The 16,007-nt window shown below is 40.7% G+C and overlaps 1 protein-coding gene across 2 annotated transcripts in view; it reads right to left on the reverse strand.

The window, feature by feature from the left end:
* The window catches only part of EPC2 (enhancer of polycomb 2), a 96,184-nt gene extending 80,566 nt beyond the window's left edge, over positions 1-15,618 (reverse strand). The window contains exon 1 of one of the 2 annotated variants that reach the window (XM_020785669.3): positions 15,226-15,618. In XM_020785669.3, the coding sequence (XP_020641328.3) occupies positions 15,226-15,378 (153 nt within the window). In that variant the 5' untranslated portion in view covers positions 15,379-15,618. The remainder of the gene's footprint in view (positions 1-15,225) is intronic. The other variant, XM_020785670.3, reaches the window with a different exon arrangement.
* Positions 15,619-16,007: the final 389 nt, after the last annotated feature.

Genomic DNA, 16,007 nt, shown 5'->3' on the forward strand with positions numbered 1-16,007 from the left:
ATATTAATGAAAAATTTATTGAAACCACAATTTAAATTTTAATAATCCATTTTAAAGTTTAATTATGAAGCCTTTCAAACAGCTAAGGCTGTTAAATTTGTACAAGTGAGTAAGATCCCTCACTGGACTCAAATGGAGGGACCTGGGGGTATCCATCTTTTTAATTCATAGCTTAGCAAAACTATTAACAAATAGGGGTAAAATACAAAACCCTTTTACTAGTGAATTAATTCATATATGCCATAAATAGATGAACATCTTTGCTTCTCCCATATTTCCATAATGCCATTTTTGGAACATTCTAATTTTAAATTTCAAGATAAAGATGCACAATTTAAACACTGGAAATAAATTAGAATCAAGAAGATTAAATATTTATTTGTAACAGGAAAACCAAAATCAACTGGACAATAAGAAGAAAAAACCTACTGAAATAAGAATAGGGCCCAAATAACTCATAAAATGTGTTGCAACTCAATTATATAATGTCCCACATCCTATTAGAGCGCTTACAATTAATTCTGAAGAAAAAGTTATGTCAACTAAAATCTCAAGCAACTGCATGTGGCAGCTTGCCACAGGAAAATTACAGTAAATAACTGTTGCAAGCCTTCTTATAGTACTTGTAGCAATCAATTAATTTTTACTTACAAAACCCATTGGGCAAAATCCTGTTGCATATATTTATGCTGCTGTAACCTAGATCAAGCACTTGAAATATTTAGTCTAAACAAATGGAAAGTTTCCTATTCAACACTTTTAGATTCTGAGGTTCCCTAGGACTCCCTGTTGCCCTGGAGAAGACATTGGGAGCCTCAGAACAGGATCAGGACCACCACCAATGATCCAGCAGGTTTTTAAATAATTATTAAAGATCCCCTCCCTTTCCCAAAGCTCCCAAAAGCTTCACGGCAAAAGGGAGACCTGAAGTGTGGTGAGAAGGAAATGGTTTATTTTCCTCTAACCAAGATTACCTGTTGAATCATTCAACTTCCTTTTTTAAAAAAATGAATTGGTTTGCTGACAAAGATTCCACTTGTTACCTGTTAAAAACTACTTAAGCCCAAGTATACAATATTAGGCTGTTCCAACTCAAATAACACAAGAGAAACAACAAAAAATCTGTCAAGATCTTCCTTTAGAGAAATCATAGCTGCTGTATCCAGAAAACAAGAACCATCGTGATAGGAGTCTATAAAATTCCAAAATGGGAAGAGATCCCAGGCATACAAAGTTTTTTGTACGACAGAAAACTGAATTACAGAATTTACTACCACAGTCATGACTATGGACTCAAATGGCTTTAAAAGATTCAATTCAGTGAGAATAAAGTCATCAACATATACTAGGCACTGTACTCAAATATCTACTGACTGAAATCCTGTCCATCTTTGCATAACCTAGTTACACCAATCTAAGCATGCCAGGTGTTATACTCAGGCAGTTCATGTAATTAGAACTTCCATGTTGCCCATCGCATGGCACATGTGTAAGTGCTCTGTGAATAGCACTTCTACCATGCTGTGCTTTCCTCTAACACTGCTGCAGCTTTATGTTGACATGAGGAGATATGTGACAGGGCTTCGGCCTCTGAATCTGAGTTTGCAGACTGCTGACTGGATGAGAAGATGTTACTATGCTCATGACCAATGGATCACTGTAGAAACAGAGCAAGGCTTGTTTTCTGAATCCATACAATTATGTTCTTTTTAGAATATTTCTTTCCATGCTGATGAAGGATTACTCTTGTGGAGAGTCTGCTATTAGAGAAACAAGGAGAGAGAAGGAATTTTCAAAAATTCCTTCTCTCCATTCAATTAACCCAATCTATTATAGAGCAGTTAGGAATCCTCCAGAACACCATGGGACATCAAGGCAAACAAGAAACCACACAAGATAGCTCTCATCTCATTCTATAGACAAAAGCCTCTGCCAGACGAAATACAGTAATTTTCCATTAGGAGATGCACACTGCTAAATATAACTGCCCAATTCATTGCTGAATTTTATTTCATACATATTAACTTATCAAGCTTTAATAGTGCTATGGGTTTATATAAGCTTAAGTTAGTGTGTGAATTCCCAGTGTGGTGTGGTGCAGTGGTCTCCAACCTTGGGCCTCCAGATGTTCTTGGACTTCAACTCCCAGAAATCCTGGCCAGCCAAGGTGGTAGTGAAGGCTTCTGGGAGTGGTAGTCCAAAAACATCTGGAGGCCCAAGGTTGAGGACCACTGGTGTAGTGGACAGAGTAACAAACTAGGACTCTGGAGAACAGAGTTTGAATCTCCATTTGGCCATGGAATTGGTAAAACCACTCTTTTAATATCTCAATTACCTTGAAAGCCCTATTAGAGTAGCTGTAAGTGGGTTCCAACTTAATAGCACAGAACAAACACACAAATTAGTGTCCTCTCAGCTATATTTCCCATTTCCTGCTCCTCTTCTAGAAACTTGTCATTATCTTTATTCGAATTCTCAATTAATGAAGATGGCCCTGGTAATGTTACATATGCCAGCAAAATAATAAGCCACTTCTGCTGATGTTTAAGAATGATAGCTCATTACTATTCAATATTTCAACCAATCCTCAGAACTTATGTCACCTCTACTTACCTGCCTTGAGAAGCTTTTCACAAAAAAAGAAAAAGATATAAAATGTCTTGACATTCTGAAGCCATAAAGAAAAATGAATTCTCCTCCAAAAAGAGAGTGTGTGTGAGAGAAAAGAGAGACATAAATGGAAAAACATGGAATTCCAGTTTTTTTAGTGCCCTTTAATCATCATCATCATCATAACATGCCGTCAAGTCATTTCTGACTTATGGTGACCCTTTCCAGGGCTTTTTAGGTAGAGAATACAGTACACAGAAGTGGCTTACCATTCAATCCCAGTTAGGCAGCTCAAGGTTGACTCAGCCTTCTATCCTTCCAAGGTCGGTAAAATGAGTACCCAGCTTGCTGGGGAGGCAATGTGTAGCCTGCATAATAAACTTGTAAACTGCCCAGAGAGTGCTTGAAGCGCTAAGGGGCGGTATATAAGCAGCACACTTTGCTGCTTTTCTTTTCTTCTGGGGCACCCTGAGACAGTGCAACTTGACCAAGGCCACACATATTGGCTCTACTTCACAGGAATCACAACATGCATTAGTGATCTATTTTTTTTCCATTTTAGGAAAAAAAATGCATGCAAGCATTCATTCATTCACTCACTCATTCATTCATTCCATTTATATACCACCCAATAGTGCAAGTACTACTCTGAGCAGTTTAAAAATCTCACTGTATTATAGGTAGCACCTGTTTGTTTTTAAAATTATCATATTTAGATATAGCCAACAGAACAGCGTTGCTTATTTAGAATGCAGCTACAAATGTATTCATTAAATTACAGTGGGCCCACAACTTACGAACGGCCCTAGTTGCGAACATTTCTGGTTACGAACCTGATCTCATCGCAAGTAGTACACCCTACTTGCGAACGCCGATCGGGTTACAAACCCAAAAGGCAGGGAGAAAGGGCGGGAAATTCAAATTTCCTGCCCTTCCTCCCTGCCTTTAGAGCTTTCAAAAGGTTTCCTCCAACATCGGAGGAAGCCTTCTGAAACCTGCGAAGTCAAAAAGGCAGGGAGAAAGGGCAGGAAGTTTGAACTTCCCACCCTTTCTCCCTGCCTTTTTGGCTTCGGAAGCAAGCCAGGTGGCCGGGGTGAAATCGGCTCACTCCTTTCCCCCGATGCTGAATCCCCTTCGTGCCGGCTTAGCTCAGCCCGGCGCAAAGGGGACTCAGCATCGGGTGAAAGGAGGGAGCTGATTTCTCCCCGGCCACCCAGTTTGCTTCCGAGGCCAAAAAGGCAGGGAGAATGAGCGGGAAGTTTGAACTTCCCACCCTTTCTCCCTGCCTTTTTGTCTTCTGAGGTTTCAGAACACTTCCTCTGATGTCGGAAGCCTTTTGAGAGCTCCGAAGCGGCCCGTCGCAGCGGGGACCCCCAGGGAGGTCTCCCAGGGCTTGCACGCCACCATGGGAGACCTCCCTGGGGGTCCTCGCCGCTGCGATCGGTGCCTTCAGAGGTTTCAAGGGGCTTTCCCCGACATCAGAGGAAGCCCTTTGAACGCTCCAAAGGCAGGGAAGAAGGGCAGGAAATTCATAATTTCCCGCTCTTTCTCCCTGCCTTTTTGGCTTCGGAGCCACCGAAGCTAACCCAGCGCCGGGAGGCTAGAGCTGGCCGGGCGCCTGGCCACTCACCCCCGGCCGTGCAGAGGCAGCGCAGCACCGGCAGGCTTTGGACTAGTAAGACCTTTTTAAAAAAACTTTTCTGTGTGGGTTTTGGAGGGTGGGTTTGGACTGGGAAGGTTGTGTTTCTGTGGGGAGTTTTTTGTGTGTGGGGGACTTGCTATTTTTATTTTTATTTTTGTATTTTTTTTTTAAAATGCTGGAACGGATTAATTCTGTTCCCATGCATTTCAATGGGAAATGGTACTTCGACTTACGAACTTTCCAAGGTACGAACATCCTTCCAGAACGGATTAAGTTCGTAAGTCGAGGGCCCACCGTACTTCTAAATGTTTCTTTCATTACAACAGGCTTACGTATGGAATATTCTACATATGGCTGCTCTGAAAAAAACAGAAAGTGGCAATACTTTCACTTGATGTTCTTAAAGTATTTGATCAGGGGAAGAGAGGCATACGTTTCATCTTATGGAAAGGATGGATATGGGATAAATATTTACTATGACTTTAAAAAATCTGTATGAAGGGGTGGATGCTGTAAAAATTATTAATGGAATAAAATTTGAGAAGTCTGTTACAATGGGGGGAAAAGACAAGGGGGTCCTTTATCAACTATAATATTTGCTTTGGCTATTTAACCTCTCGCTCCTTGTATCAGAGAAAATATCAATATTACTGGTATAAAAGTTAAAAAGAACAAAGCATAAAATTAATTTGTGCATGGGCAACATGCTTTTATTTCTTGAGAAACCATTAAAAGGTATAGCGCCATTAAAACAAATATTGGAAAACTTTAACTACCACATGGGGTTAAAAATTAAATACCAAAAATCTAAACTGCTCTGAATAAATATAACCTTGATAGAACAAAAAAAAGTCTAGCCCAGACCTTTGCTACTCTAGTTTTAAATAACAAGAATCCAGTTAACAAAAAGTATAAATCAATTAACATATAGAAATTATAAATACAGTGGTGCCTCGCACAACGAGTGCCTCACACAACGATGAATTCACACAACGATGCCTTTTTCTGTTAAATTTGCTGCCTCACACAGCGATGTTTCCTATGGGGGATTTTCACACAACAATCTCCCTTTTCGCTCCTGTAAAAGTGTCTTACAATGTTTGGACGCTGTTTTAAATGATTGCAATGGTTAGTCCACCTCCTGAAACCTATGCAAACTGATTTTGGTGTTGTTCTGACACTTCCTTAATTTATGATGATTTTTTTGTTTTTTCTCCATAGGAAACCATTGGATGGTCTGTCTAATGGTTTCCAATGGAAAAAACAAAAAATCATCATAAATTAAGGAAGTGTCAGAACAACACCAAAATCAGTTTGCATAGGTTTCAGGAGGTGGACTAACCATTGCAATCATTTAAAACAGCTTCCAAACATTGTAAGACACTTTTACAGGAGCGAAAAGGGAGGTCGGGAAGAACTTTAAAAGGCAAACGGAGATCAAAGAGCCCTTTCCCGACCTCCCTTTTACTAGTTAATTAATTCATATATGTCATAAATAGATGAACATCTTTGCTCCTCTCATATTTCCATAATGCCATTTTTGGAACATTCTAATTTTAAATTGCAAGATAAAGATGCACAATTTAAGCACTGGAAATAAATTAGAATCAAGAAGATTAAATATTTATTTGAAACAGGAAACCAAAATCAACTGGACAATAAGGAGAAGAAAAACCTACTGAAATAAGAACAGGATCCAAATAACTCATAAAATGTGTTGCAACTCAATTATATAATGTCCCACATCCTATTAGAGTGCTTACAATATTTAAAAAACTATTTATACAAGAAATTATTTTAATTTTTAAAAGAGAGTTGATCTCAGTAATTTATATCAGGGGTCCCCAACCCGCGGCCTGGTGCCAGTCCATGGCCTGGCCTGGATCAGGCCACGGAGAGAGATCTCCCACCCACCCCCACATGCACTCTGCCCCACACAGCCCTTTTGCACATGTGCACAAGCACCTCCACCCTTTCCATATGTACATGAGTGTGCGCGCATCCACACGAGTGCCCCCCCTGCGCAAGCACAAGGTGTGCCCTGCCTTCCCCAACTGGTCTGCGGTGTTAAAAAGGTTGGGGACCACTGATTTATATAAATATTGAGGAGTGTGGTAACTACATGGGAGTTAAGACAGTCTTGAGAACCAGATTTGAACATTAATACTGTATATCAAACGGATCCTGGCCAAGAAAAATGATCTACACAACCTTGTAAATCAGTATCTGCCAAATATAGTTCAAAGATGGCATTTGTGCCTTATAAAAATTCATAAAATTAATAAGGAGATTGTGCTGGAGAACTTGTGACTCAAATGGAGCATTAAAACTTATGTGGATCTCCTGGCTGAAGGGCAAAATCATCCTGGCTTGATATAATAAATTGGTTGGACAAGTTAACACAGCAAAAGATAGTCCCTATTGAAACTTTACCATTATGATCATTATTCACTGAGAAGAATGATTTATCTGATAAAGAGTTGGTGGTGATCCTTGTAGGGCCTGTGAGGAGGACAGGTTACTCACCTATAACTGTAGTTCTTTGAGTTATCTCCTATGTGTATTCACCCATTCACCATCCCGTTCTGTCCTCAGAATCGTCTGCACAGGGACAGAGCACCCAATTGTGGAAATACATAGAGGCCACAACAAAGAACTAATATTGCCCAAATTTTGAGAAATGCTCAATAATTTTCCCTCTAAAGATATCTGGATATGATACTGTATATTTGGGTAATAGCCTGGCCGTTGCAGTGGAGGGAGAACATATTTTGCAGAATCCCTGACTCAGTTCTTAAGTCAAATATCCGGGGGGGGGGGAGGGGAAATCTGCATTCTGTAACATTTGAAAGTTGCTCGCCAACATCAGATCCTAAGTGTGCTTAGAAACCATTTTCAATCTATAAAAATTATGCAGGAAAAATAAACACTTCATTCCAAATATTTTATAATGAAGGTTCATTTTAAAAAGATGAATGAATTAAAGTACAGATATACAAAATTTACAACTGGGGAAATCTCTACTAATAAACAGTGGCTCATATATAGCTATCTCAACTCATCTTTTTCTATACTGAAAATAGATGTAAAGAGTTAATCTAGCTTCTGTACTGTTTCCCTGCCATCTTCCAATGCCACTTTTTCACCTCAGTTACCAAACGTTTCTGCTGCCTTGGCAACCAGTTTCCTATCTGATACTATTCAAAGGTTTTTATCATTATTGATTTAATATAAATTTCACCTTACAAACCACCAAGGCCAAGAAAATAATAGTTAAAGATGTAATACTTCAAATACCAATATTAAACAAAATCCTGTTGTGCAACTCAGCACACAACATAAAACTGCACCCATGATAGTTGCAAAACAGCAAAGGCATATGTGTGATCCCCAGATCACTTCTGCTGGAACATTTTACAATTGCTCTTGCTGGGTATGTGTGACCAACTGCACAAATGCCTGGCACATTTACGTTGGCACAACTTATATAAAGTCGACATGAACAGGATACGGGCCATTAAAACTGGCTATAGACACATGCAATTCATAATAACTAGAGGCTATGGCCATACATTCCCATTCGTACCAAACTCAATTACAGTGGTGCCTCGCTTAACGAGTGCCTCGCTCAATGATAAATTTGCATAACGATGGCCTTTGCTGGAAATTTTGCCGCCTCACCTAACGATGTTTCCTATGGGGGAGTTTCACATAACGATGTTTGGGACCTTGCTTCACTTAACAATGACAGTTTTAGGTCCCCTGTTCCGCTTAACGTTTTTTTGACAGCCCTGTTTTCGCTATTTTAAAAATATTCTAAAATGTTTTAAAAATGTTTAAAATGCTTGGAATCGTTAGTGCACCTAATAAAACCTTCGTTAAAGTAATTTGGCTTCGTTCTGAGTCTTTTTGAATTTTTGGTGATTTTTTTTCACCATTGAAATGCATTGAATAGGCTCCTATTGGAACGGATTAACCGGTTTTCAATGCATTCCTATGGGAAATGGTGTTTCGCTTAACGATGTTTTCACATAACGATGTTTTTAATGGAACCAATTAACATCGTTATGCGAGGCACCACTGTATTTAAATAGCTTGGCTGAACACTGTATCATGGCTTCAAGACTGCTAAGCACACACATTTCTCCATACTGAATCAAGTGTTTATCTTTAGCAATTTGGTTCTCCCTTGGGTTACTTTATCATCAGTTACAACTCTTTTGGCAGTCTGTTTCCTTGTTTTATTTTCAGAAAATTTCTCCTTTTTAGATTAAATTGCACTTGATCTTCAATGACGCTTCCCATTTCTATAAACTGCCTTATAGTTTTCAACTGGTTTCCGAACATGTGTCTTCCAGCAACTTAAAGGCTGCAATCCTCAACACAATTAACTGTTAGAAAATCAGAGATCACCACTCCCTTCCTATCACTCTAGAGCTCGCGTTCTGTGAGCCACTCTTCAACCTTGCAGGGAGGCTCATCCTCCTGCCTCTTGCCAGGAGTGGCTTGCAGACTGTGAGCTCCGGAGTGATAGGAAGGGACTGCAGAGCCCGCAGCAACAGCAGAAGGTAAGTTGCCGGTCTGGCCCCAGGGGCTGGACCCTCATTATGTCCACCTGTGCAGGGGTATTTGTATGCCCCCATCTGTAATACAAAGCCTATGGAAAAAGTAACAAAAACATAATGGGACCATAGTTTCCAGTATGATCTCTGGAAACTTGACAAGGTAAATGCACAGATATAGACATATGATTCTCAACTAGAAAGCAATGCATTTATGCCAAGTCATACTCTATATCCTCCTTTGGTTGTGTTCCCAGAGACAACTTTTGAGGAATGTTTCAGTAAGCCTGAACTTGACATTTAAACTCAATTTTTATTTCCATGCGTACAAATTTCCCAACTGCTGACTTATTAAATTCACTAACTTCTCAGTACTTTAAGATTTACTCTGTGTTGGTGATAAACAGTAAACAAAAAAAACCACTGTAAAAGCTGCTAGTTCAAAGCATTATGTTCAAAGCTGGTTCAGCAACATATACATGCACTTGACTGGGATACATACACACAACCAGCCAAGTTTCTCATCCTGAGGGTTGAAAAGAAAATCATAAAGGTAACAGCAAAAAGAACAAAAAAGTAAATATAATCAAGATAATAATTTATTTTGTTTTTAATTCCCCTTTTGTTCTCCATATTTTAAAAGTTGGGGCATTTACTACTGTTTCCCTGTTTTTAATTCCTGGTACATTTTAGGAAAGTCCTCGGTATAAAATAGAGTAACTCCATCTCAATACTGGGCTGAGTTCAATTTCACACATACAGTCCACACACAATTTCAATCTTAATAGATACAGACTCCATGGCTTCAAAATTAACCCTCCTCCTTTTTTTTGTCCACAAACCCCGTGTACTATCTTGTCTCGTGAAGAGATCTGAAAAATTGAGAGTAACAAAGTATTTTTGAAATGTCTGCTTTGCCTTAAGAAAATGATTGTCTCAATACATATTTCTTTTTTATTTTGCTAAAAATAATTCAGCACCTTGCTCAAATCTAACCAGCTACAGAAATGATGCATATGGAATAAGTTCTGTTCACTTATGGTATACTTTGGTCAATTTTTTGCACAGCAAACTATACCCAGTTGAATGACCTTTCATCTTTAACATGGAATCCACTGACTCAGAGACTACTATGTATTACCCATTTCATATGTATAACTACCTTACTGCAACAGTCTAAGACACTTGTAATTACTCATTTGAATCCTTATACAGTATTTCTTTCTCTTTCTCCCACCTGGACCCACTGCAGCAGCAGCTGGAGGCTCAAACATATCTTCAGAACACATCTCTTCCAGTGGAAAAGAACACTTATTAACCCTGTGATGCAATGCTAACTTTTCTAAGCAACCCTTTTCATAGTAAGACAAGCTATTTACATTGGACTTTATGCAGCCTTAAGAATCAATCAGCAACAAAGGATGGAATACCTGAGCTATGGTAAACAGGTTCCCCCAAAGCTCCCCACTACTTGGAACCGTTCCTTCACTACAGGGTGGATTTGATTTAAAATCTTTTTTCATTATTGAAATAAAAAATCAATTATGATTTAAATTGTGATTTGAATCTATTTGATTTTTAAAAAATCAGTGACCCTGGTCACCAACCAGCATTAGAGGTATGTTTAAATTAGTTCAGGAAAAATTCTGCCCTCTGAATTCATGTCCAGGATCCCCTGAAGTGGAGGTTGGAGTCTGATACAGGATGAGAACTGGTGTTCATATATGAAGGAATATTTAATGAGAGGAGTGATTCTTCAGTGGCTGTTCCTGGGCTATAAAACTCCCTTCCAAGGGAAGCTAAGCTGGCCTCCTCCTTGCTGCCCTTTTGCTAGCAGGCAATGACCAGTCAGGCTTTTGGCAAGTACAGTGGGGTCTTGACTAAGAACGGCCCGAGTTAAGAACATTTTGACTTACAAACCACTCTCATAGGAAAATATAGACTTGACTTACATACTTAGATTTGAGTTACAAACTGAAAAAAACCCACGTGGGAAGCAGGGAAAGTGCAAAATTTGAACTTTCAGTTAACTGTTGGCCAGTGAAAAGGGTGCCTGTCTGCTTCCTCACTCCTCCCAGCGTTTAGAGAGTGGATTGGGAGACAGTCTTCGGACTGCCTGGTACTGTACTGCCTGGACTGTATTTTCCCTGCCTTCCCTGAACCTTTCTTGACCTAAGAAAAAAAGAAACAAAATATACCCCTCCAGTGGTCGAAAGCGGAATAGCAGCTTCCCATTAGTTTCTATGGACAGAAAAGAGCAGATACGGATCAAATGGTTTTCAATGCATTCCTATGGGAAATGCAGATTTGACCTGAGAACTTTTTGACTTGAGAACCGCCTTCCAATACGGATTAAGTTCTCAAGTCAAGACCCCACTGTAATGGCTGCCAAAGAAGGGGTCTTTACAAAGAGATATTAAGCAAAATCCTGCTGGAGTAATTTCACCAGATTAAACCAGACCCAGGTACCAGAAATAATTAATTTCAATTAACTGAAAGCTGCCACCCCCTCCCTATTTCAGGTTCCAAGGCTCCCTAGGGCTTCCTTTTGCACAGGAGAAGCCTCTAATAGTAAAAAAAAAAAAAAATCAATGCCAGATCACCACTGCAGTGATTGGGACTGCCAACAGCAGTCCAGAGGCAATTTTTTTACTATTAAAAGTTCCCCTACACTTCTCTAGGGTAAAAACAAGTGAATGGATGAATTAGGAGAATTTGTTATGTGGGGTAAAAAAATTCTGATACTTGGTTTTTTTCCACTAATTTTTTAATCGTTTTACAAAATTCCTAAATTGCAACTAATGGATGGCAACATGATAACAGGTGAAAGTAGTTCTGCATCAAAATTAACTTGATTTGATATTGAAAAAATAGTGGAAATGGTAACAGTGAAACTGAAAGCACTTCAACTTCTGTGGAATAACTTAACTGTTGGAAGAAGCTAAATGGATACTATGGCAGATCATAAACAGTTGGTTGGAAGTGCTACAATTATTTTGAAAAATAATTGTCCATTCCTTCTCCCCATTAATGTAAACAATGTGAAGGAAGCACATAATGGCCACTATCCTGTCCATAAAAAAGGTATATATAAAAAAAGTTCCCCTTGACATTTAGTCCAGTCATGTCCGACTCTAGGGGAAGTTGCTCATCCCCGTTTCCAAGCCATAGAGCCAACGTTTGTCCATAGACAGTTTCCGTGGTCACATGGCCAGGGTGACTAGACATGGAATGCCGTTACCTTCCCACCGTGATGGTACCTATTTATCTACTCACAAAAGGACAAGATGGATTGACAGCGTTATCAAAGCTACCAACATGAATTTAACCAAACCTCAGGAGGCAGTGGAAGACAGGAGGGCCTGGCGTGCTCTGGTTCATGGGGTCACAAAGAGTCGGACACAACTTAATGACTAAACAACAAATTGACACTATACCCAGCAACAAGGGATTACGACACGCACCTGCACAACCAATTGTAATCTGAGGCCTGCAGAGTCAGAAGGAACCCTATGGATCATTGAGTCCAACCCTTGTCAAAGAGGCACAATGGGGAAATCGAGCCACAACTTCTGGCTCCACAATTCTTCTTGCACAAGATGATAGCAGAAGTGCACTTCTACTTCAGCCTTTGCACACCTACTGTGGGTACAACCTCAGGTTGTGCATATAGTTGTATAACAAGATTTTGGGGATTAGGGCAGATATTCTAATAAAAATAATTCCACAGGAAGAATGCAACCTGTTTGACTATTAACTGTGCTTTATTTACCCTTCCCAACAAATATGTAAGTTCATAAATTTATGGGGTGTGGGAATATTAAATAATTTTGTTAGCAAATGTACGTGAAACTTACTAGATCAAATCATGGTGCACTAGTTGTGCAAGTCAGAATCAACTTATAGAGATCTTGACAAGAGTTTTCAAAGTAGGAGAGATATTTAGGGTTTTACCAACTCCACACCCCTAGTGAGTTTCCATGGCTAAGCAGGGATAAATGCTACACCATGCTGGGTATCTACAATGTACAGTACTTAATTAGAGAAAAATCCAGTTCCAAATTTTCCAGAAAATCCACATTCGTGAAAATGTGAAACATCAAGACTGATTGATGTTTTACTTATTTTATGAACACTGCTTTGTGAGTGTCATTTATAAAGCTACAGAAATACTATAAAACGTAAGATATTTATTTACCAGCAGATCCCACAGAAATCACTGGGACTTTTAAGAAAATATGGTTAGATCAGGTTTAAAAGGTTAATAGACCTACAAACCTTAATGTACCTACTACGGAGCTATCACATTCTTCAGAGTAACTATGTACAGAATTGCATTATAAGACAGAAATCCACATTACTTGGGAGCATCTTTCCATGACTCTAAAAGAATTTATTTTCAAGGGAAAAATTAATTGGGGGCTATAAATGTATAAAACCAAGTTATTAGTTTATAAAAAACCTAAAAGAAGCAATAATGAACTTGCATTAAGCTGATTAAGTAGGTCACTAAAATTAAACATGTGTTTATAGTATTTCCTATCCAGTTTCAAAAATATTACCTACAAAAAGGATCTTTCAAAGTACATACATTTGCGATCTGACATAATTTCAGTTTCCACAAATATATATTTGGACAAGTTGATTGCAATTATATAAATCTATCCTCTTTTAACTGAACTATGAAACATTATGTGTGTGCATGCAAGCACAGAAGTGTATAATACATGTATACCCAGACTCGTCTGTTTATAAAATACAGAAGTGCATTAACTCCCACCTCAACAAAACAGAGCCAAGAACGAGCAGAGCTGAATATACCATATTATGAATTATAACACAAAAGGGGGGGGAGGGCTTATACTCTTGAGTTACCAATCAAAGGCTACTATGATGGCTGTGTCTTTTAATAATCAAAGAAGAAAGCCAATCACAAAGATGTGTGGCCTCCTTTTGACAGTCACAACCTCAGGAAACCCAATCAAAAACACAGTGGGTTGGCAATGAGGCGGAGATTATCTTTTCATTGAAGAAATTCCTGAGGATACATTTACTATCAATTCTACTTACAAACACAGTCACATTGGGAACAGTTCGACAAACTAAGCCACGAAGAAAATGTGAAACAAGCAAGTTCTAGATTTTAAGTTAATCGTGGGGTGAAGGAGTTTATTCAGCTAGCAACAATGTTATATATAAAGACATTTCCACAGTAGACCTTTTAGCAAATGTACTATAGAACTGGGACACCAACAACAAAGAATTACAAATTTATATTAGATATATACAACTGTACATACATTCCAGAGAATTACATTCAAAATGTCACAATCTAACAAAGATGAGAACATAAAATTTGCTCTTCACCTCTACAACACAGCAGAGGCATTTCCCCTATCAGCAGCAGATGTCTTTATGTAAAAATTTATTTTAGTCAACTACGGTAGTGGTCTTTCCAGCTAGTTCTCCTGTAACTCTTTACATTTTAGGCCATAATTTTACATACATATATGTACTGAGTTCTCTGGCACTTACTTCCCATAAACATGTGTAGAATTCCGCTGTCAAACCCAAAATACAAAAAAAGTTATTGGGTCTCAAGTAGAAACATAAGCTGCAGGAAAACATTTTATCTGCATGGTTGCTAAATATGCAAGCTTATTAACTTTTATTAATAAGCAGTCTCGTTTCTCTGTAACTTGGGACAGCGAACTACACGCTGTCAGAATAAGAGAGAGACCAAACCGCTCAGACATCAACCGCTGCCTAGTAGATAGAATGTTATTTGATTCAGGGAAACTAGAAAGCAAGAAAGACCCTGTTAGCCTTCTCCTTTTTCAACTTGGAGCAGGGAAAAAAAAAAGCTATCCTCATCTGGTACAACGAACGAAGACAGCCTCGCGTTCATACAAGGAAGGTCTGTTCCATTAAGATCTGATGCTCTGAAAGGAGGCCACTCCCTCAAAACCAGAGAGACATCGAGGAACTCCGGCATCTGCCGCCGCACCGCTCCAGCCGCGAAAGCAAAGCATAAAACTGAACACCCAACAGCAGCATAAATCAAGCTCCGCCAACAGCGGCCGGCCCGCACACTCTCCCATTCAGTGCTGCCTCTTGCGCTTGCCTCCTCGTACGCTAACGTAACTGTCCCCCCTTCTCCCCCCCTCCCCGCTAATCAAAACACTTCGCGAGTCCTGGGGACGCAAAGAAGATGGCGGAGCAAGGCCTCATTTACGGCGTCGGAGAAGAATTTACGCTGCGCTATTTACGCAGGACCCCATTGGGAGCGCACGCCGCCGCGGCGGGAAGCGTGCGTAGCGGCGCTTGGTGAATGCCAATGGCCTATTTCCCATGAGGGGAGGGGGGATGTCTGATAAACAATGGTGGGCCCCCCCTGCGCGACTCCCTTACCGATTCCTCCTCCTTTTCCATGCCCGTGGGCATCTGCGGCACGGCACGGTTGATGGAGACGCAGTCATTGAGGTCGGGCATGTCCTTGCCGCGGTAGATGGGCAGCGGTTTGGCGGCGTCTAGCGCCCGGGCTCGGAAGGAGAGTTTGCTCATTGTCTCCCCCTCACAATAACACCCCGGGGCCGGGCTGGGGGAAGCTGGGGGGGCGAGGGGGACCCTCACTACGGCCTCGCCGTCGCCGCCTCCTCCTCCCAGCCGCTCCCGAACCCGGCCCGACACACCATGGAGAGTCCCGCCGCCCCGGAACAGCTCCCGCGAAGAGCCGCCCGCAGCCCTAGATCCGCGCCGGGCTCGCTTGCTCCGCTCCCTGCGCCATGGCAAACATGGCGGACATTAACCAAAGCGGCCAGCGATCCCGGCAGCCAACGCGAGAGCGGGGAAAGAAGGGAGGGGGGAGAGAGAGAGAGAAAGAGAGGAGCGGGTGCGGGAGGGGGCGCTGAGAGTGATGAGGCGAAGAGGAAAGCGGGGAGGAGGGGGCGGCGAAGGGAGAGAAAGAGAAAGGAGGAGATGCGCGCGCAGCCCCCAGCCGGGTAACCGAAGGAGCGGACCCGGTTCTCTCTTTTCCCTCAGTGGCTGCGGAGGGTGAAGCGGGAACCGTGTCAGCCTCCCAAGTTCTTAAGTCATGACCAAGTGCGAAGTCCTACATGGATTCCCACAATTTGCCCCTGGTGCCAACGGTGCCTTCGTTACTTGTAGACTCTTGAAACTGTCCACAGCCTGAG

Source organism: Pogona vitticeps, chromosome 1, assembly GCF_051106095.1.
Source record: "Pogona vitticeps strain Pit_001003342236 chromosome 1, PviZW2.1, whole genome shotgun sequence".
Lineage (NCBI taxonomy): Eukaryota > Metazoa > Chordata > Lepidosauria > Squamata > Agamidae > Pogona > Pogona vitticeps.